Source organism: Myotis davidii, unplaced genomic scaffold (genome assembly GCF_000327345.1).
Source record: "Myotis davidii unplaced genomic scaffold, ASM32734v1 scaffold946, whole genome shotgun sequence".
NCBI classification, from domain to species: Eukaryota; Metazoa; Chordata; class Mammalia; order Chiroptera; family Vespertilionidae; genus Myotis; species Myotis davidii.
In genome coordinates, this window is record NW_006297395.1 from 860312 (window position 1) to 882566 (window position 22255).

The following is a 22255-nucleotide window of genomic DNA, read 5'->3' on the forward strand; positions in this document are numbered from 1 at the left end:
GTTAGAAACATCGATCAGCTGCCTCCTGCACACTCCCTACTGGGGATGTGCCTCTAACCAAGTACATGCCCTTGACCGGAATCAAACCTGGGACCCTTGAGTCTGCAGGCTGACACTCTATCCACCGAGCCAAACCAGCTAGGTCATCATCTGTGTTTTTAATTTGTGTGAACATTAAAGTTAGGGAAATGTTAGTAGAGGGATTCACCTGGCCTAAAAGGCTGTAACCTCTTAAAGAGGGTATTTGTGCAGGGATTGGGGTCTCATGAACTTGGTTCTAAATTAGACTGTTAAACATATTTGAAGTGTGGGTTTTTTGTGCCTGGAGGAACTGGAGGCAGGGTGTTTATGGATATGGCTTTATTTGTCACTAGAATGTTTCATTTCCATAGGGTTCCCGAGGATCCAGAATTTATTAGAGTTTAAACAATTTCTAAGTAGAGGCTTTAGGTTTAGGGACAGGTTCTGGGGAGAGGAAACTGATGAGAGCTAGTCAGATTGTGAGAAGTTCAACCAGGAGGAATAGCGTTCAAATCCATGGTCAAGGCTCATTGGGGAAACAGAATATTAACCCAGGACCTGGGATAGAAACTGAGGATCTTGGTCTAGGCCAGGGGTCCACAAACTTTTTCTGTAAAGGATCAGACAGTAAATACTTTAGACTTTGTGGGCTATAATGTCTCTGTTGTGACTACTCAACTCTGCTGTTGTGGTATAAAAGTGGAAAGGGTTCCTAGACCCAATTCCAAAGTATATGTAGAGGCTCCAACAAGCAATACTCAGACAGTAGCAGGGTGTCCAAAAAGTCAACTCAATTCTGACACTATCTACCTGGAAATAGCATCAAATTCCCCAGATGCCCATCACAAGCTCAGGTTGTTACCTTACTTCTGATTTATTGGCTACACATTTGGTGTTCTAATGACCCTTTCAACTTAAGATGCAAATTGTAAGTCTAGATTGTTACCTGTTCTTGTGACTGAATGGCTGTAAACCAGAGGTTCCTACAACCCCCTCCTTGGGTTCAATTAATTTGCTAGAAGGCTAACAGAACTCAAGAAAATCCATTTACTTAATAGTTTACCGATTTATTCCAAAGGATATTCAAGGATACAAATCAACAGCCAGATGAAGAGATACATAAGGTGAGACCCCGAACAAAGGAGTTTCTGACTTTGTATAGCTTGGGGCACAGTACAATGGCACATGGAATAGTTCTAGCTCCCCAGTGTAGAAGCTCTCCAAAAGGGGGTGATGAGCTGCCCTTTTGGGTTTTTATTACATAATCACGATTGACTAAGTCATTGGCTAACCTCAAGCCTCTCTCCCCTCCTGGGATTTCAGGGGGTGGGGCTAAAAATTCCAATCCTCTGACCACATGGTTGGTTCCTATTGCACCTAGCCTCCACCCTTGGGTAGGGTCCAATTGTCACCTCATTAGCATACAGGAGATACCTGTTTTGCTTTCTTTCTTGACTTAGGAAATTCCAAAGATTTTAGGGGCTGTGAGCCAGGAATGGGTGGGGTGAATACCGAATAAATATTTTTTATTATAAATTACAATATCACAGGAAGCAACTGGATAATCCCAAGGCTATGTGTGTCTGTGTAGGAAAGAGCATCTTAAACTTTTTTTCAAGTCCAATGCAGGGAAGTCTAACGCAAGTACAGCTTAACCAGTGGATAATCATGAAGTGAACTCACTCATGTTATCAGAGACAGGTCAAGAAGTAGAAAATATTAGAACTCACTAGTGTTCCACCCTCCTCCCCAGAGGTAACCACTATTGTAACTTCTGACACCTAGATTAATTTGCTTTTCTTTGAAGTTTATGTAAATGGAATCACACTAGATGTATCTTTTTGCATCTGGGTTCTTTGGCTAAAATTTGAGAACTCATTTCTTCATTGCCGTGTAGAATTTTTCTGTAAAGTCTGCCATTATTTATCCATTTTATCTTTGATGGATATTTGAATTTTTTCTACTTTCAGGGTGTTACAAATAATACCTCTATGAATTTTCTTGTTCACATCTTTTGGTGTTCCTTAGTAAATACCACCTACCAGTTTTTCAAAATGACTGTACCCATTTCCACTGTACTAGTAATGTTAGGAGAGCTCCAGTTTTATGCCACCATCTACAAGTTTGAGACCCCTATGGTAGAGGGATTACCTGGGTATATTGTTCTTAATAAAGCTATGCTGAGACTATAGCATGCCCTTCTTTCAGCTAGTTATTAGGTATCACTCATCAATTGTTGTGTCAACCCTCACAAGTTTGGTTTAAGCCTGCTTCTACTGAAGTCATTAATTTCTTTCCAAAAATTAATAAATGGGTATCCCTAGTTGGTTTGGCTCTGTGGATAGAGCATCGACCTGTGTACGCAAGGGTCCCAGGTTTTGATTCCGGTCAAGGGCATATGCCCAGGTTGGGGGCTTGATTTCCCAGTAGGGGGTGTGCAGGAGGCAGCTGATCGGTGTTTCTCTCTAATCATCGATGTTTCTAACTCTCTATCCCTCTCCCTTCCTCTCTGAAATCAATAAAATATATTTGAAAAAAAAAATAAAAATAAATTAAAAATGTGTAAATGTGCATGTGAATATACCAATATGTATCCAGAGATAAAATAGCTATTAGTCTATTTTTTTCCTAGTCTAAAAATTATACTCATAAGTAAATGATTCTAGAAGAAAAGGACCATTAAAGATTTTAGACTGAAATATTAAAGATTAGACTGACTACCTAGGGATCAGACAGAATCACTGTCAGAGATATTGAGGGAAGAGGAATAAGGAAATGTAATTATGTGCCCATTCTTTTATGTGTTGTTAAATTTAGTCCTCATGCAAATGCTCTAAAGTGAAGAGGGCAGGTGGGAGTGCTGACTCTATTTTAGAGAAGAGGAAACTAAAGAACCAACAAGATAAATGTCTATTGTGAACAGTGCTGTTACAAACATTCCCATATGTGTCCTTTTTTGAGGATCTGTTTGCAGTTCTTTTGCAAACCTAGGAGTAAAATTGCAGGGTAATATAATTGTGTTTAATTTTTTGAGAAAGCGCCAAACTCCCATAGCAGCTGAACCATTTGACATCCTTACCAGCAATGTTCACGGGTGCCAGTTTTTCTACATCCTCATCTATACTTGCTGTTTTCTATGATTTTTTTTTGGTGTTTTGAATAGTGTTATTGGCAGTATAGTTGTCTGTGTGTTTTTTACTTTGTTTTCTGTGTGTTGCTGGTAGACAGAAATACTTTTTTTTTCTGTGTAAACCTTGTATCTAGTGACCTTAAATTCATTTGATAATTCTAATAGTTTGTGTATATTTAGTGGATTTTCTTTATACAACTGAATTTCTGATTTCCAAGTGCTATCTTATTTCTTGTTCCTTTTTCATAGTGGTTTGTTATTTTATGGATCCAAATGTTCTTGTGAGTGGCTTAGAGGATATTTATTAGAATTTAAACTCTTTAAAATTTTCATTACCTTAGTTTCCTTTGTGGTTGATTCTATTGCTTTTCATTTTGGTCCATTTTATTTTGTAAGTACTTCATAGATAACTGGTGATATTTGGTTATCTGCTCATATTTACAAAGGTTGGTTTTGGTAGCTGACATTGGCTTCTTCTCAGTGTTTTGAGATCTGTTTTTCCAAAAGAACTTTTCTCCAAATGGAATTACTGATTGAGAGCGCTGCATGAGTTCGTTTTAAGGGCTAGTAGCAGCCAGTTAGACTGGGGACCTAAACCTTATTCTGGGGCTCCAGTGCTATGAAGACTTTTTCTTTTGGTTGTGTTTGTTTCCTTTTCTGATCCCCCACCTTCCATTTGCGGATGTTTGAAACAACCTGAAGCTCAGCCCTACTTCTCTTTTATTCTTAGCACCCCCATGCTGGATCCTCTTCTCCGCAGATCTGGATACTAAGCCTGAGGAACCAAAGTTTATACAGGAAGTAAGACTGTCATGAGTGGTTTTGCTGTTTTGTTAGCAACTTGTAATACATTGATTTCCCTTAATTCAACTTCTTTTCCTTTGTTTGGTGTTTTGCGTTTAGGGGGTTGGGACAGCTCTTGCTTCCTTCTAGTCCTTGCGTATGCTTGTTTTGGTCAGTTTGTTATTTCTTCTGCTACAGCTTTAGCCAATTAGTCTCATGTTTCTTTTAGAAATTCTTCCCTATCTTTTTTTCCCTTTCCTTCCCTTGTATTCCATTCTTTTCCCTGGCCCTTCCCCTTCCTTTCCATTTCCTCCCTTTCTTCCTTCCTTCCTGCTTGTTGATGGGTCTATTTCTTATTTTCAGATTATCATGAATTTTCGTACAGTTAGGAAAAGTTTGGACATAAAACACATGTATCTACCCCACAGCTTAAATAAAAAATAAGTACAATTGAAGCTCCCTGTTCTTTTCTCTGATTGTATTACACTCCCTCTCATGCATCTATTAATATTGTGTATATTTCTAAACAATAAAGAGCACTGTTTTGAATGTGTTTGAGCTTTGCATAGTGACATACTGCATGAGTCCTTCTGCATCTCGTGTCCCCCCCCTTCCCCCCTTTTCATGGTTCTTTTCTTTGTTCATTCTCTTAGCATACTGTCTTTTCTGCTGTTTCAGTAGAATTTGGATAAAGGTGATAAGTCAGCTCATATGTTCTACTATGGTTTTTTTTAAAAGGGAGATTGAAGCACCTTTTGGATATATTGTCACTGTAGAGATGTAGGAAAAAAGACTTGGTGTTACCTCTTCTTGTTTCAACTGGGGTTGATAGGTGAATATGACACCTGGCGATGTTATACAAGCTGGGCAATTGAATCTTGCTGCTGACCTCTATTTGGTGTTATAAATCCTTTTGGAGACAGAGAGACACCATTCATTCGTGTTTGGGTTTAACTGAGGTTTAAATGAAGATTTGAGTTCTTATTGCTGGAAGAACTTTTTATAAGCCATCTAGTACAAATTGTACTAAAGAAACCCAGGCCCAGAGGAGTGGCTTGTGTGAGGTGATCCAGGGGGAAAACACAGGGATTAGAAGCCATAGTTGTGGTTCCTTATTTTCCACCTTACTACAATGAACCAGAGGTTAAAGTCTCCTTCTGTTAACACTCAATTTTGATTTTTGCCTGTCCTTTAAAATATTTATTTGAATACCAAGAGATTTTAGTACATAAGAGTGAACATAAATCTTTGAATTGATGCTTACTTGTGTTTTCTTTAGGATCAGAATGGTTTCAATCCCAGAATACTATGAAGGCAAGAATGTTCTCCTCACTGGAGCTACCGGTTTCCTAGGAAAGGTACTTCTGGAGAAGTTGCTGAGGTCTTGTCCGAAGGTGAATTTAGTATATGTTTTGGTGAGGCAGAAAGCTGGACAGACACCCCAAGAGCGAGTAGAAGAAGTCATCAGTGGCAAGGTAAGTGGAAAATAATCATTTGGAGGAGAGGAAAAAGTATGGTGTTTGTGTGTATGTTTCTTCAGTATCCTGAAAAAAATTAATAAAGATTACCCTAAGAATGGCAGCAAACTGGGTAATCAGTTTGATGACTTGTGATCAGTAGAAGAAAAAAGCTTTACTCTGTGATGGGCAAAATTACATAACAAGTTCTAAATTACTCTTATGGTAGATATTTAATGTGTTTTTAGGAAATTTGAGTCAGATTATTTGTGATTACTAGCTATTTTAAGTAGACTTCAGAATATAATCATAATTAAGAGGTCATTTTTAATGATCTCCTATGCTGTGAGACACTGTGCTTTGATAACTTAAAAATTTGTAAGCACTGGTTGTTACCTACAACAGTATTAAAGGGTAGCAAAGTCACATACTCTGTTTGACAAATAAGAACATGATGACAGAAGGGTCAAATAGAATACAAAGAATATGTCACACATTTTGAAAATTTAGAAAAATACAGGGATGGGCAAAGGAAGGTTTACAGTTGTCAGTATGTGAAACATGAGTTTATTCCTGTATCATTATTTATTAATTATGGTATTTTTATGCAAATAACTATAACCCTAGTTTTGCCTACCCTTGTATTGCTAAGAAAAAATCAAAATGAGCTGGAGTAAAATTATTTCACAGTCATAAGCTTTTGAATTCTCTAAAAATGAATGAATTTATCTGACATTCATTCATAGTAAATTTAGTGTAATTATCTATGTCTCAGCAGTTCTCAACCTGTGGGTCGCGACCCCTTTGGGAGTCGAATGACCCTTTCACCGGGGTCGCCTAAGACCATTGGAAAACACATGTATAATTACATATTGTTTTTGTGATTAATCACTATGCTTTAATTATGTTCAATTTGTAACAATGAAAATATATCCTGCATATCAGATATTTACATTATGATTCATAACAGTAGCAAAATTACAGTTATGAAGTAGCAACGAAAATTATTTTATGGTTGGGGTCACCACAACATGAGGAACTGTATTAAAGGGTCATGCCATTAGGAAGGTTGAGAACCACTGATCTATGTACTTTTTTAATTATTGGGTAGGTATATGATATCTTTTAACCTCAGTGACTTATGGGTCAAAAACAAAACCAGAAACCTCTAAATCACTCTGAGTTAAAGATTGCTGAAAAGTGTCAAAAGATATAATGATTAATTATAAATTTACCACTCTCAAGGGTTAATCAATAAATAATTTATTAGACATGATTTATTTTCCAGTGTGTTTTCATCTTTTACTAGAAATCCATAAAGTAGTTAGTTAATAGTTTGTTGAATACTTACTGTATGCCAGGAACTGTGTGCAAAGCACATCATATGTATTTAATTATCACAATAACTCTTTAAGGTAAGTCTAGTGTTATTCCTATTTATAAGGTCATACATATAGTTAGGGAATGTTTGAGCCAATATCTAATTCTGGCGTTCGACCTAGAGCTTATGCTCAGATCAGATGTTGCTAGGTCCCATTTTACAAATATAGACAGTGTGCCTCAGAGGTTATAATTTTACCTGAGGTTATGGAGCTGATGGTGGAGATAACACAGATGACTTAATAACAAGTCCCTAATTTCCCATTTTATAACATTACTTCACCAATAGGTAAGAAAGTAAGGGAAAGGTGATGGGAGAGCTTTGTGGTACAATGGGAGAAATAGTCCTTAGAGTTGCATAGCTTACTAGTTGCAAGAGTTGTAGCTGGTACACTGAGTAAAAGTAGCTTAATTTCCCGAAGCTAATGGCAATTCGTGCCCAAGTTGACAAAAATTAGAAGAGAAGATGACAAAGAGCAGAAAAGAAGAGTATGAAGGGCAGAGAATAACAGAGGTAACACACAGCAGGAAGAAGAGTCAGGTTGTGGGTTAGGGCAGTAATGGGAAGCATATCTCCTGGGAGTGATAAAGTATGATAACAGAAGAACAATTAAGAAAAAAAGAGAAAAAAATACTCAATGAGACCTGTATAGAAGTTCAGAGGCATTAAAATATAACTTCTTAATTGTCTTAACATCACAGCATTATAATAAAATACAGTAACCAATATTAACATGGTGACTTAGGATGAATTAAAAGATGGAATTATATTTAAAATGTTTTCTTTACTGAGATATTTATTGTTTGGGAATGATTTCCATTCAAATACAATTTTGGTTCAGAAAGATGAACTTCTGTGTGGAACGTCCATGTTTTCCTCGTTTATATTTTTTCCCCTTATAAAGAGATGATCTTATACCCACATGGCTTTACCAGTGAGGTATAAATAGTTTTTCCTTTTAAAATAATTTATTTGATACTATTAATAGGGAGTTAAAGAATAAAAGTAACACTTACTTTTGTCTCCACTTTTCACTTTATTAATTCAGTTTTTCCCCACATGAACACTTTAAGTAATTCTTACTCCTACTGGAAAAACTGATTTTCTCTGAATTACTGTTTGTTTTTAAAATATATTTTATTGATTTTTTACAGAGAGGAAGGGAGAAGGATAGAGAGTTAGAAACATCGATGAGAGAGAAACATTGATTAGCTGCCTCCTGCACACCCCCTACTGGGGATGTGCCCGCAACCAAGGTACATGCCCTTGACCGTAATTGAACCTGGGACCCTTGAGTCTGCAGGCCGATGCTCTATCCACTGAGCCAAACCAGTCAGGGCTGAATTACTGTTTTTAAAATAGATCTATTCTTTTGAGAGTTTACTCGGTGATAGTATAACTCATATAGCTAGTTACACTTTTGTAACGTTCTTCTTATTGCCCCAAATTCTTAAGCACTTGTGTTCTTCCCTCCTACCACAAAGATACATGGAATCCTGCTGTATAGTAGGGGTTCTTCAGGTTAACAGAGATATATCAGCAAAGTCCCAGCATTTGGGGAGTTAGGGAGACAAGCTAATAAATACATAACTATGTTGAATAGTGATACATGCTGTGCAGAAAAGTAAAGCAGATAAAGGAGATTGAAAGTGATGGAGGTGCTATTTTAGATCCAATGGTCAGAAGAGTTCTCTGAGGTGATATCTGAGCAGAGACTTGAATGAAGTGAGGAAGAATCCCTGTGGGAATGTAGAGGAAGAGTGTTCCAGGCAGAGGAAATGGCAAGGACAAAGGCTCTGAGATGGGAACTGCTGGATAGGTGGAAAGAGCATCAGGACAAGCTGTGATTTCTATTACACTGGGAGCTATATAAAGCATGTGAAGTAAATAGTAAGAGCTAGGGTATTCTCTACCAACATTCCTCTCTCCCGTTGAGATTCCTGCCTCCTAAAATATAATAACTGTTAGTTTATTATTATTTTAAATTTTTGTTTCTTTGACTTGAGGAAGAGGATTTCAGACAAATAAATATTTATATTTAAACATGAGAAAAGTGTAGCTGGTATAAACTCAAAGAATTTCCACATGAGGTTTCTAGGAACTTATTTTTAAAAGTAAAATGGGAGTTAATATTTCAATATTTACCAACATAAACAAAATAACTGATTGAAGAATTTGCCATCTTAAAGTATGGGAGGTACAAAGTTCATTTCAGTTTTTCCCCCAAGAAGTGAGATGGACTGAGTTCTAACTCTTGAGAAAATTATTTGAATTGATAAATTGACTGCAGTGTAATGCAGATTGATATCATTACCTTGTGGCTATACTTTTCCATATCTGCCAAATAGGTTGAAAGGCTGTTTATTAAAGGCAGTGTGACTCTCAAACTTGAGGTTTCTGGATCCCTTTACCCTCTTAAAAATTATTGGGTACTTAAAAGAGGTTTCATTTTGTGAGGCTTTGCTTCATTATCTTACTGATATTTATCATAGTAGAAATTAAAACAAACTTTAAAGAATATACAAGTACACATTCCATTAGCCATCAGAGTGATGACATCATCACACATGTAGCTTTTGGAAAATTCCTTTACACTTGTGAGAGAATGAAAGTGAAAAATGCAAATAATGTATAAAGAGAGATGAAAATCCATATTTTAAGGAAAAAATTATAGCAATCAACAGTGAACTTACCCAACCTAAACTGGCTCTTAGTGAAGAAGATAAAGAGATCATCATAGATTCTACCAATATTATATTTCACTGTGCAGCTACAGTAAGGTTTAATGAAAATTTAAGGTAAGTAAAGATATTTCTCTGATATTTGAACTTAAGCATGGTTAAAAGATCTAATTTGAATTCTACTTTTCAGTCAAATTGTTTTGAAAATGATTTGAAACTGTCGCTTGTAGCTTTCAGTGTCCTACATGGTGAGAAAAGAATTTCCTTTTTCTTGTTAATCAGTTTAAAAACATTGGATAGCTAGTGTATATTTATTAGAAGTTGCCATGCATCTTAATATAGGACAGGGAAAGGTAAGACATAGGAGTTATAATTGGATAGTGTAAATACAGAAGAAAAAATGTTCACCTTGGGTAGGAGTGTTAGTTTTAACAACTAATAGTGTTTGTTTCCTCTTACCTCCATTCTTTCAGAAGCCTATACCTCAGCAGCTTTATTTTTCTATACACATATATTCATCTGAAAATTTAAAGCAATTAGGCTCATGTTTGTAGAATAAGATAAATCAGCTTATAAATTTAAGTCATGCCTTTTTTTAGTTTTAAAACCTTGTTAGCAATGTTGGGGACAAGGTACATTGAACATCATTTTAATTTAAAAAATAACTTGGGCTTACTTAGATGCCTGTTTCAATTAAAAAATTCTAAATGTTCACTGATTTTTATAAAAATTAACATGTTAATTTCAAACAGTGCTGTTTAATTCAAAGCATTCTTTTTGATGGTATGTTCAAAAATACAGTTTTAATGTTAATATTAATCTAATTGTATGGTCTTATGCCAGTTAAATTGGTGCAGACTTCTGTAGGTTTCACAATTACTTGAAAGCCTTTTCCTTAAAATGTTTTTAAATAAATTATGATTAATTAAATTGAGATTATTCCCCATATTGTCTTTAATATAGAAGTATAAACTTTAATTAACATTATGTAACGTGACAGTTTACTGCCAAAGCATTACAGTGTGTTTTGCCTATATCACAGGTGAGGGCACTTTAAATAGTCCCTTATATTTCTGTAATAGTGCTTTATAGTTTTCAGGTTATTTTCTCATCTATTATTTTACTCCATGGTAACATTACCCACTGTAGTAGTATGGGCAAATCTACTTTATAGTTGAGGAAGCTGAGGCAGCATTGTATAATGGAAAGCTAATGAACTTTGGAATTACTTACTTTAATTCTAATCTTGACTTTATTGTTTATTATCCAGTGATTATAATTTGTTATTTACTTTTTAGTTCTTTTTATGTAGCTGTTAGGTGTTCATGATTGAAAAGTGACAAAAGAATCTTATTAGAACTACTAGTGGCCCAATGCACGAATTCATGCACCTTGAAAGGATCTGTGGGCCACGAGTCTGGTGGGCTCAAGTGCGGGTCTCGGCCCATCCTCCGTGCCCCCGCCTGGCCCCTCCGCCATGACCCTTGGTCCTCTGTCTGCTGGCAGCCCCACTCCTGCCGCCGCCGCTCCCATTTGCTAACGGCGCTGGCCCCTCTTGCACCCACTGACGGCACGAAGTGATTGGGGCTGGTGCCAGGTTCGGGTGTGAGCAGGGCCAGCGTCATCAGTGAGTGCGAGCAGTGGCTTCTGCACCGATCGCCCCTCAGGAGTAGGGGGAGGTGGAGAAGCCCTCAGGGGCGATTGGGGCTCGCAGCCGCTGCTCGCACCCGCTGACAGCACCGAGCCAATAGGACCAGCACCAGGTGTCAATAGCAGATGCGAGTGGGGCCGGTGCCGGTAGTGGGTGCAAGTGCTGGCTCTGGCACTGGCAGCGGGTCCGAGAAGTGGCTGCCGGCCCTGATTGCCCCTTAAGAGCAGTGGGAGGTGGAGTAGCCCTGAGGGGCGATAGGGGCTGGCAGCCGCCACTTGCACATGCTGACAATGCCGAGTGATTGGGGCTATCGCTGGGCACCGGCAGTGGGTTTGAGCGGCAGCTTTGGCATCGGCAGCAGGTGCAAGTGGGGCTGGTGCCAACAGCAGGTGCGAGCGCCTGGTGGGAGCACAGCTTGCGAGAACAAAGAATTTTCAGTAACCACCAAAGGCTCGCCCCAATGTCAGCGACTGGTGCCGTGCCTTGGTCTGGGACCCCTGCTCACCTCCTCCACCATATACCCTGGTAGTCAGCGCACATCATAGTGACTTGTTGTTCAGTTGTTCTGCATATTAGGGTTTTATATATATATACACTAGAGGCCTGGTGCATGAAAATTCATGCACTGGAGGAGGGAGTCCCTCAGCCCGGCCTGCCACCTCTCACAGTCCGGGAGCCTTTAGGGGCGGGAGGCGACCTGGTGATCAGGGAAAGGTCACACCCCATCACATCTCTGCTGTTGCCACTGCTGGCAGCGCAAGCCTCGGCCAGCCCTGGGCGGCTGGGCAGCCGCCATTCAAGACTTGCCTGTGCCTTGGGCCGGCCCTAGGTGGCGGAGGGGACTGAGGGACTCCGGAGGCAGGCATGCGGCAGGGCTGAGGGGACTGGGCGCTGCCATCTTGTGGCTGCGGGCGCCACCATCTTTGAGGGCATGGCAGTCAGTTAGCATATTCCCTCCTTGTTGGCTGTGGGCGCTGCCATATTTGAGGGCAGGACAATCAATTAGCATATTCCCTCCTTATTGGCTGTGGGCCCGTCATCTTTGCAAAGGTGTGAGGGTCAATTAGCATATTCCCTCTTTAATAGATAGGATTGTATAATCATATTTTCAAAAACCATGTGTGTTTGTATATGTGTATTTATAGATAATGCCTTTTGATACTTGCCCATTATATTTGGATAGTGTAATTACAGGTAGGTTTTTATTATGAAATAGTTAATCTAACAGATATTCTTCCCCCGCAATCCCACAGTTCTAGCTTTTATTATTTTTTATTACTTTTTCATAACCAAAAGAAAGAGTTCACACAGCCTTAAGTCAATGTTTTTAAGAAAAAGTACATAAATACTAGGTAATTGTGGTATGTATAGTCCTCATTGAACAGGCAATATTAGTTGGGGTGAAACTTATCAAAGTACAGTAATTTCAGGGTACCTTCTTTCTTTCTTTCTGTTCTCTGGGGGTAAGCAAGGCTACCATTAATGGAAAGGAAATATTTTCATTAGTATTCTTTCTTCTTTTACTGAAGATACCATAGAGGATGGGGTAGATAGGTGAATAAGAAAATTTATTGTTCTTTTCTTCCTTGTCAAGGCATGTAGGTTTGCTGACCAAAGTGCCTCTTCATTGATATTATTTTCTATGAAGCAATTTTAATAGTGATACTGCAACATTACATTTGAGCCAGATATTCTAAAACACTATAGGTTGGTATATAATAGCTACTAACAAAACAGTTACTCTTTATAACCACTTTTTAAGTTAACCCACAAATAAAAAATGGCATATTGTACTCAATATTTTGGGGGAGGCCAAAATAAATTGCCCACAGATCCTATTTGCAAAGTCCATACAGTCTAATATAGGAGTAAGAATATGCTTAAAGAACCATAATATAGATAGAAAATAAGGAGTCACTGATAAGTATACATTAAGGCCTGTGATAGGTGTTCAGAAAGAAGTGGAAGTAGAGATTGATTATTAGAAAAGATCAAGAAACTTGAATCTAATGGCATTGATTCTTAAATGTTAGAATGTATTCCGAATCTTAAGAACTTTTGGAAGATGTGTTAAAAGGCACAGTTTTTGGCTGGCTGTACATGCCAACTTCAGATCCTCTAATTTTGGGATAATACCCAGGACTCCTCATTTTTAGCAAGAGCCTTGGCTGTCATATAAATTATAGGTGTCTGGGTCCCCTACCCTAAGACTGATTCATTGGTCCCTAGACATCTGTGTTTATAGCTTCATTAAGTTTTTAAAAATCAACAATATTGAGATCTCATCTGGATAGTATTTTCTCAGAGGTGGGGATGAGGGGAATTTACTTATTTATTTATTTTTTTCATCCTCACCCGAGGATATTCTTTCCATTGATTTTCAGAGAGAGTGGAAGAGAGAGGGAAAGACATCGATTGATTGCCTCCTGCATGAACCCCAGCCAGGGCCTACGCCAGGGAAGAGCCTGCAACCGAAGTACATGCCCTTGACCAGAATTGAACCTGGAACCCTTCAGTCCACAGGGTTTAATTCTGAGTCAACCTGGCTAGGGTGAGGGGAACGTATTTAAAATGCAGTTGCACAGGCTTCACTTCAGATACTAACAAGTGTTTGAGGATGAGGTCCAGCAATCTGCATTTTATAAAAAAAATTGATTTTAGAAAGGAAGGGAGATAGAAACATCAGTGATGAGAGAGAATCATCAAATGGCTGCCTCCTGTGCGTCTCTAGTAGGGGATGGAACCCATAGCCCAGGCATATGCCCTGACGGAATCAAACTGGTGACCTCTTGGTTCCTCGATGCTCAACCGCTGAGCTACACCTGGCTGGGTGCAATCTGCATTTTTAATAAGCTCTCAGGTGTCTGTCATGCCAAGTTCGAGATCTTTGGTGTTTATCAGCAGAGATTTTGAACAGCCCAACATGTCTATAGAAGACAGGTGAACAAGAAAATGTACTGGAAGTTCAATTTTTTTTCTTTTTTTTAAAAAGTGGTTTCTGTGTCTATATTAATGATGGACCATAATTACAAAGATTTGTTCACCCCCCCCCCACACACCCCTACTTCAAAGTCGCTCTTATTTAGTATGCATTTATGACTCCAGATAACCAAAATATAATGACATTACTTTTGTTTAGTACTACATTATTTCTGATCAAACATGTCAGGGTCTTAGCCTGAATTTCAGTGGAGTAGAAATTGGATGGTGGTAACAGAGTGAGGTTACTAGCCTGGCAGTGATACTAAGAGTTACTTATGTTGGCACAAAATGCCTTCAGGTTTGGACTCTCAGGTACAGATGGGCGGGGGAGGGGTAGAGAGGCACAGAAGTGTTTCCTCTCTCAAGTTATTCCTTATTTTCAATGACCCAGAAACTCTGTCACCATCCTCAGGAGCCTGTAACAGAATATCCTTTGTGTTCTGCTCCCAAAACATTACTACCCTTACACCTATTGTTTTGCAAATGCGAAAGAAAAGAGCCCATTGCCCTACAGTAGTGGATAGTATCTTCTCTGTGAAAGGTCTTTTCTGCATGATTTCCATTTGAACAGATCCCGTCCCCCCCTCCGCCAGTGCAAATAAGGAAGAAAAAGATACACTCATGATTGTAAGACCCCAACCCAATTACTTCACTTCTAAAAATTTTACTTTTAGTATGTTTCATAGGCTCTTGGATACTATTAAATTAAAAGAAAAAAAAATAAGGCCCAGGAGTTTTTCCTTTCATGAATTATTTCTTGTTCCTGGTGACCCAGAACTTGTTGTCCGGTCCTTAGGAACCTGTAACAGAATGTTCTCTGTATACCTCTTCCAAAACATTGTTTTTGCAAATGCGATAGACATCAAATCACTGCTTTGCTGTCCAGTGGGCCAGATTCTGTGACAATCCTGGCCCCTTAAAAGGGTTGGATTTTTTTTTCTTAAATACTGAAAATGTAAAAATTTTAGAATGTACTCAAAACTTTTTATTTTTTAAAAATTTTCTTGCAGTCTATCATTGAACATATATTTTACATAAAATGTAAACGTAGAATTTCTACTTTACTTTTAGAAACAACTTCCCTATTCTAATTTTTTAATAGTTATAATTTTCATAATGTGATATTTTATCATGTTGATATAGCATAATTTATGTGATGTTTACTTAGTATAGCAAATTTAGGGATTTTAAATTTCTTTCTGTTTGAAAAATTTGGGTTAGAGCAAATTTTTCTCTAAGTTAATTTTAGTATGTTAACTAGATAAATAATTGTAACATTTGTATAATTTCTGGTACTTTGTCCTAGTCTCTTTTGGGTCAGTTATATTACTTACTGTGTCACCTACAATATATTACCATGCCATTGAGTATTTCAAATATTTTTCCTCTCAAATATCGAGCTGTAAACATAAGTTTAACAGAAAGCAAAAACTACCCAACATCTTATTACCTTAAATAATATTTATTGAATGGTTGTTTGGGACTCTATTAGGAATAATGCTAAATACTTATAAGCTATTTATTTAATTTAATTTTATACAAATCCAGTTAGATATATTCCATTATTATTCCCAATTACAGGTGAGAAAACAGGCCTGAATGGTTGAATGACTTTACCAGGTCACCTAATCCTAGCCGATAGTAGGCTAAGCTAGTATTTAAACCCAGGTCTTATTCCAGAGTCTTATTCTTAATCTTGCTTCATTTCATAATGTATGTATTTTTCAATATTCATCTAGAGTTTTCCATGTTTATAGTTCTCATAATTATTTTAATGGTTATATTCTTTCATTGAGATAAAATGCTTACTTTATTAAATTGTTTTATTCCTAGTGAATATTTGGGCTCTCTAGGCTATTGCTATTACTAGATGATGCTTAATTGTTTTTTTTCTTCATATTTACTTTTTTATTTGTGGAATTATTTCTAATAAATTTCAAGAAGGGAATATATAGATCACTTTGGGGTCTTGCATGTGTCTTGTAAAATATGTACTAGTCCTATATAATGAAAGCCTAATATGCTAAGTGTGTGGTCATCCGTTTGTCTGTTCAACCAATCAAAGTGTAATATGCTAATGATATGCTAAGGCTGCTCAACCACTCTTTATCATGTGCACTGACCACCAAGAGGCAGACACTCCAACCTGTAGATTAGCTTGCGTTGGGTCTGGCTGATTGGGACTGAGTGAGATGGGCCAGACACACCCTGGAGCCCTCCTGAGGTCCCTCCCTGGCTGGCCAACCTCCCTGGCCCCGATCGTGCACTGGTGGGGTCCCTTGGCCTGGCCTGCACCCTCTCGCAATCCAGCACCCCTAGAGGGATGTCAGAGAGCCAGTTTCGGCCCAATCCCGCAGGCCAGGCCAAGGGACCCCACTGGTGCATGAATTTGTGCACCGGGCCTCTAGTTTTATTATAATACCCCTTTTGTAACTAGTCTTAAGATGTTTGGGTTCATTGGTACAAAGACAGAAATAAACATATTCTTATTTGGTTATATATTAGTGCAATTGAACATTTCTGAGTTTTATTGGTTACTCTGCTTTAGCATTTTAAAATTACTTAACAATTCTAATTTCTTCTTATGGTACATCTATATCATGAAATAGTATACTTTTAAAAGTCAAGATGCAAAAGAAGTCTAACATGACTTAAAAATGGGTACTGAAAAGCCAGAGATGCAGAAATGATCTATGTTTATTTCTGGGTAATTTAAAATTTTTAATTTGTACTTTTATTTAAAAATTCTAGTGGGATTTATTTCATAATCAGAAAATACTTATTTTTAAACATGACTGATAGAATGGATGTACTTCATATTGAAATAAAATACACAAAATCAAAGCTAAGGGATCAGTTGTAAAGAAACAATCTCTGTCTCAATCTCTCTTTAATAGAAATAAGATTTATTTTAGCAGATAAATAAATGACATAGTTTTGTAATTTTTATTATCACTTTTTCTTTTACAGAGATGCTGTTCAGTTAAATGTGATCGCTACACGACAGCTTATTTTCCTTGCACAACAAATGAAGAATCTGGAAGTGTTCATGCATGTGTCAACAGCATATGCTTACTGCAATCGAAAGCATATTGAAGAAGTAGTCTATCCACCCCCTGTGGATCCCAAGAAACTGATTGATTCTTTAGAGTATGTTTGTTTGAAATTTATATACATTTACTTTGATCCTAAAACTTTGGACTTTGGATCCAAGTTTATTTATATGTATTTCTTTTCAGTTTCTTTTTCCCCATCCCTTTACACACACACACACCTCTTTTTTATTTAACAAATTATTACATATTTACTATGTTTTTTTTACTGTATAGATTTATATCTAAATGACTGTTGGAGTGTGGAGCTTTCTCTTTTGATCAGGTGTGTTGGTTGGAAGTAGGCCTTTGAACAGACTCATCAGTGATATTAGGGCCTCTGTTTCCCAAAGAATCAATCTTAGTGATTAAGTATCTGATACCATAGGGACTAATGATTATCTATTCAAGTTTCTAATTTATTAAAAGATTATATTTTTTATTATGAACCAGTGGAGTATGTCTGTAGAGGTACCTTTAGTTATTAGGGAAATCAGAGGAGTCATGGTCCTTTAATTGATACTCTGAGTGTCACTGTTATCTTACTAAGGACTAGGATCCTATCAACAACTATTACATGATAAATATTTGGATATGGATTAAGTGAAGTATGCTTATGCCATGGCCAAGGTTTCATTTGCTTTGTTCAGCCTGTGCTTTCTCATCAGGTGAAACAAATAACAGAGGATCAGAGCAAAAACAAAAATATTTTTTCTTTTATAATTATAAAAACCTTCCAGTAGCCATCATATCTTCACATATTTGTTAATCCTCATATAATATTACTGTAGTCTTTTACTTCTTTTTTCTTATCTGTTTCTCCTCAGATCTTTCTTCCCAGAGATTCTGTCACTTTCAGCTCCTTAGTTATTTCCTGCTTTCTCAGTCCAATTCTTTTTTCCCCAGGAGTGCTATAGAGAGTGTTCTTAGCTCTTTCTCCAAGTTTTCTGCTAAAATAGCCATGTAGGTCCTTTTCTTTAAAGCTTTTCTGCTAATCACTATGGGGAAGCAGACAGGTTATAATGAAATTAATAAACATGTGAGTTTACTAAGACATTCTTAGGGTAATTCCCTGGTTTTGTTTTATGACTCCATTTCTTAAACGGTCCTAAATATCTACCTCATTTTCTTCTTAGGTCAGTAGGCAGAAGTTGTTAATATCTCTGGGAAAAGTTGAGTGGAAGTTAATGAAGCTTTTTACTTTTTCTCTTATTAGTATTTAGTATATCCAAACACTTAAGTTGCTGAAAAAAAGAGCATGTAACCTCTAATTTTATATCTTCTTTCCTTGCTTACAAAGAAATCTGGCTAACAGATTATTTTAGGATAACTCATGGATTGCATCTGTAAATTCACGTTAGTGATTAGGCTTACTGGCCTAATTTACTAGTTTGTTGTTTTTTTCTTTTAATGTAGCAACATCTCTTCCATATTTTAAAAGTTGTCTCCACTCTGGAGTTTTTCTAAGTTGATTAGCAACTGCCCTTCAATTTTATTAATATTCTTTTCCTTTCATCCACATACAAAGGAAAATTTATCTTGATAATCTCTAATTTATGCTTCCTCATCAGTTAGCATGGCTGTCATTAGAGTGTGACAGTATACTGAATATACAGTTATGCATATATAGCATTATAGACAGTAAGGGAAAAGTATCAGAAAATAAGTATATAACATTGGAATCAGATATTTAGACTGGGAAAGACCATACATATCACCTAGTATATAACCTTCCTTTTACAGATTATCAGAGTAGACTTTTTCTTCAGATACTGAGAAAGTTGTAAGGAATTTTATAATTTCATAGTAGGTTCCTAGTTGAATTTTTCTACTGTTTAAATAAATAAATACCTTTATTTATTTTTTAATTATTTGGACATTGATAGCTCTGCAAAATACTTCTCTCATCCCAAACCCTCAGACCCTTTTAACCTGTCCTCCCTAAAGAAACAAAATATTCGTATTTTATACCCATTCACAACTAATTTTTAAAAATATGTAAGACTCAAATAATATTTTTCTTTTCCAGTACCCATTAATAATTTTTTATTTCCCTTTAATCCTTACCTGAGGATATGTTTTTACTGATTTGAGAGAGAGGAAGGGAGAGAGAGAGAGAGAAACATTGATGTGAGAGACAAATGATCTAGTAATTGATCACTTGCCTCCCATAAGTGCCCCTACCAGCGATTAAACCCACAACCTAGGTATCCCTGACTGGGAATTGAACCCACAACCTTTTGGTGTAGGGACGACCCTCCAACTAACTGAGCCACCTGACCAAGGCATGAACTCATTAGTAATTTTAAACCACAACGAAACATACTTAATGGCATTTCTTTTTAAAAATTAGTTTATCAGACTATTTTATAAGGGGAAGATATCAATTCAAGGCCTTAGAGAGAGTAGAATGTCCCTGTTTCTTAAAGCAAATGACATTGAAAAGCTCCTTTGCTCCCTTGGAGTTTGTAATTTCCACATTACCAACAGAATCAGCTCCCAGGTAGACTTTCTACTTCATACTAGGCTTTGCTTGGGTACTTTTGGACTGCAGGGCAAAAACTATGAAGTGTAAAAGGAGGGGTGAGTGGGAAGGGATAATTCCAGCACAAAAGAGAGATGAAGCTGGAATGGAAGTTTTCTGAGCAGCAAAATAAAAAGAGCCAAATTCCTAAGACCCCACCTCTTGACAGGCTTGTTTTAGGGTAGTAGATGGTAGGAAATCTCCAAGCTGCACTAATTTCTGGATGATGAATAAAAGTGTCAGCCAAAATATTGTACTTCATGCCAGAGGCATGTAAACCACTGAGAAGGTTTCCTGGCCAGTCCGGCTAGTTGGTTGGAGCTTTGTCCCATGTACTGAAGGGTCTTAGGTTCGATTTTTGGTCAGGGTACATACCTGGGTTGCATGTTCAATCTCTGGTTGTGTACAAGAGGCAACTGATCAATGTTTCTCTCTCTCTCTCCTCCTTTCCACTCTAAAAATTAAAACAAAATTAAATGTATCCTCTGTTGAGAATAAAAACAACAAACACAAAAAAAACTCAGAAAAACACTAAGAAGTTTCTAAAAATAATAGCTGCAGATGGAAATGATGCCCTAATTAAATTTTACAGCATGATTCATTTTATTTTATTGTTTTTTTTAAACTTATTTATTTTTTTTATTACAAAGGGTATTACATATGTGTTATTTTATTGTTTACCTTAATTTCTGTTAGTCTCATTAGTGAGAGCATACAGTTTTCAGTAATATTGAGATTACTAGATCTTTTCTATTCATTGTAAATGTATGTTCATTGCAGATGTGCATAAGTAATAGGTTATAGTACTTGGAATTCCTAATCTGAAATATAATTCCTGATCTGAAACCCATGGGTCCAGATATATTTTGAAATGAATAGTCACACTAAGTGAGTTCTCTAAAAAAAAAAAAAAAGAAGATCATAAATAAGTTCAGATCAGCTTTGCTATCTACCATAATTTATGAAAGAACTAGATTTTCGAACCTTTTCGGATATAGAAATTGGGTATAAGATATATGGACTTGTATTTGATGTATAATGAAAGGAAGACTAACTTGTATATTTTTAGTAAGAGTTGTCAAATCATTTGGGGCAGAGCAATAGATATGTTTGAATATGCAAAGTAAGGTTTTTAAGTTTTATTTTATAGTAAAACATCTGAAAATTTTTTTGCATGCTTTCTTTGTTTACCAGATGGATGGATGATGGCTTAGTAAATGATATCACGCCCAAATTGATAGGAGACAGACCTAATACATACATATACACGAAAGCATTGGCAGAATATGTTGTACAACAAGAAGGAGCAAAGCTAAATGTGGCAATTGTAAGACCATCCATTGTTGGTGCCAGTTGGAAAGAACCTTTTCCAGTAAGTTGTTAGAAATCTTTTAAATAATTGTAATTGAAAATTTTAAAAGAGTTGGCAGTTTTTTATTTAAGAGCAGATGTTATTCACTAAATAAGACTTGATATGGCAGAGCTGTTTCCATTCATAGAAAGAGTCATATTTATTGGTACTTTTATTTATAATATAATGTTTGCTTAGGAATGCAAATTCACACTTTAAAAATCTTAATTGGGACTATGATGTTATCTCGATCAAAGACGATCTCGCCCTGTATTTTTTTCTTTGTGATTGATGAGCTCGGACTTTTGATACATCAACATTTGTTGGCTTTAAAAATTATTTACTGGGGAGAAACCAAGATGGCGGCATAGGTAAACACTGGAAATTGCTATCTCGCACAACCACTTCAAAAATACAACTAAAAGACAAAACGGACATCATCCAGAACCACAAAAGGCTGGCCAAGTGGAAATTCTACAACTAGAAGGAAAGAGAAAAGCACACTGAGACTCAGAGGAGGTACGGTGTGGAAGTAAAGTGCAGCAGTATGGAGGTGCACACAGAAAGGGCTGGCAACTGAGGACACGGCTGTCTTTTTCAATCGGGAGTGAGACATAAGCTCCTGACTGCTCTGAACACCAGTTCCGGGCGAGTCTCTGGGGACCCAGACTCATATGGGGAGAAACTGGACTGTCTGGCATTGGGCAGAACTAGAGGGTGGCTATCTATCAGAGGTGCTTGCAGTGAAACAGTGAGAACCGGGACCTCTTAGGGCAGGGCTGAGGATCAGCCATAGCTGTTTGCTCTGCCCAATTGATTCCCCGAGACCCCGCCCCACCCAAGCTGTGTGCAGAGGCTTTTGCATATGAATGCCCTGGACCTTGGCAATCTAAAATTACCTAACTAACTGCAGCTGGGTCTGAGAGACCCAGAACATCCGAAAGAAGACCCAAGGCCTCACAGCAGCTTGCATTACTTCACAGCTGGGCCTCATCTGGGCACCTCCAAACCCCAAACAAGAAAAAGGAATCTGCAGGTCTCTCCGTAGCTCCAGCTGGGTAGCCTCAGGAAGAGGCTATATTAGCACCTCCTTAGAGATCCAAGAGCCAGTGTACCCAGTGGTCAGTGTGGGACTATCCAGATTACAACTCCTCAGATCCATAAGGGACACTATCAGGGGGCAGACTCAGTGAGCACCAACG

The 22255-nt window shown here is 37.3% G+C and overlaps 1 protein-coding gene across 1 annotated transcript in view; it reads left to right on the plus strand.

Annotated features, from left to right (window-relative positions):
- The window catches only part of FAR1 (fatty acyl-CoA reductase 1), a 68959-nt gene that overhangs the window by 20804 nt on the left and 25900 nt on the right, over positions 1-22255 (plus strand). The window contains exons 2-7 of the mRNA XM_006773189.2: positions 5214-5409; positions 5621-5629; positions 9268-9297; positions 9434-9570; positions 17057-17236; positions 20897-21074. Coding sequence (XP_006773252.1) covers positions 5221-5409; positions 5621-5629; positions 9268-9297; positions 9434-9570; positions 17057-17236; positions 20897-21074 — 723 coding nt within the window. The 5' untranslated portion in view covers positions 5214-5220. The remainder of the gene's footprint in view (positions 1-5213; positions 5410-5620; positions 5630-9267; positions 9298-9433; positions 9571-17056; positions 17237-20896; positions 21075-22255) is intronic.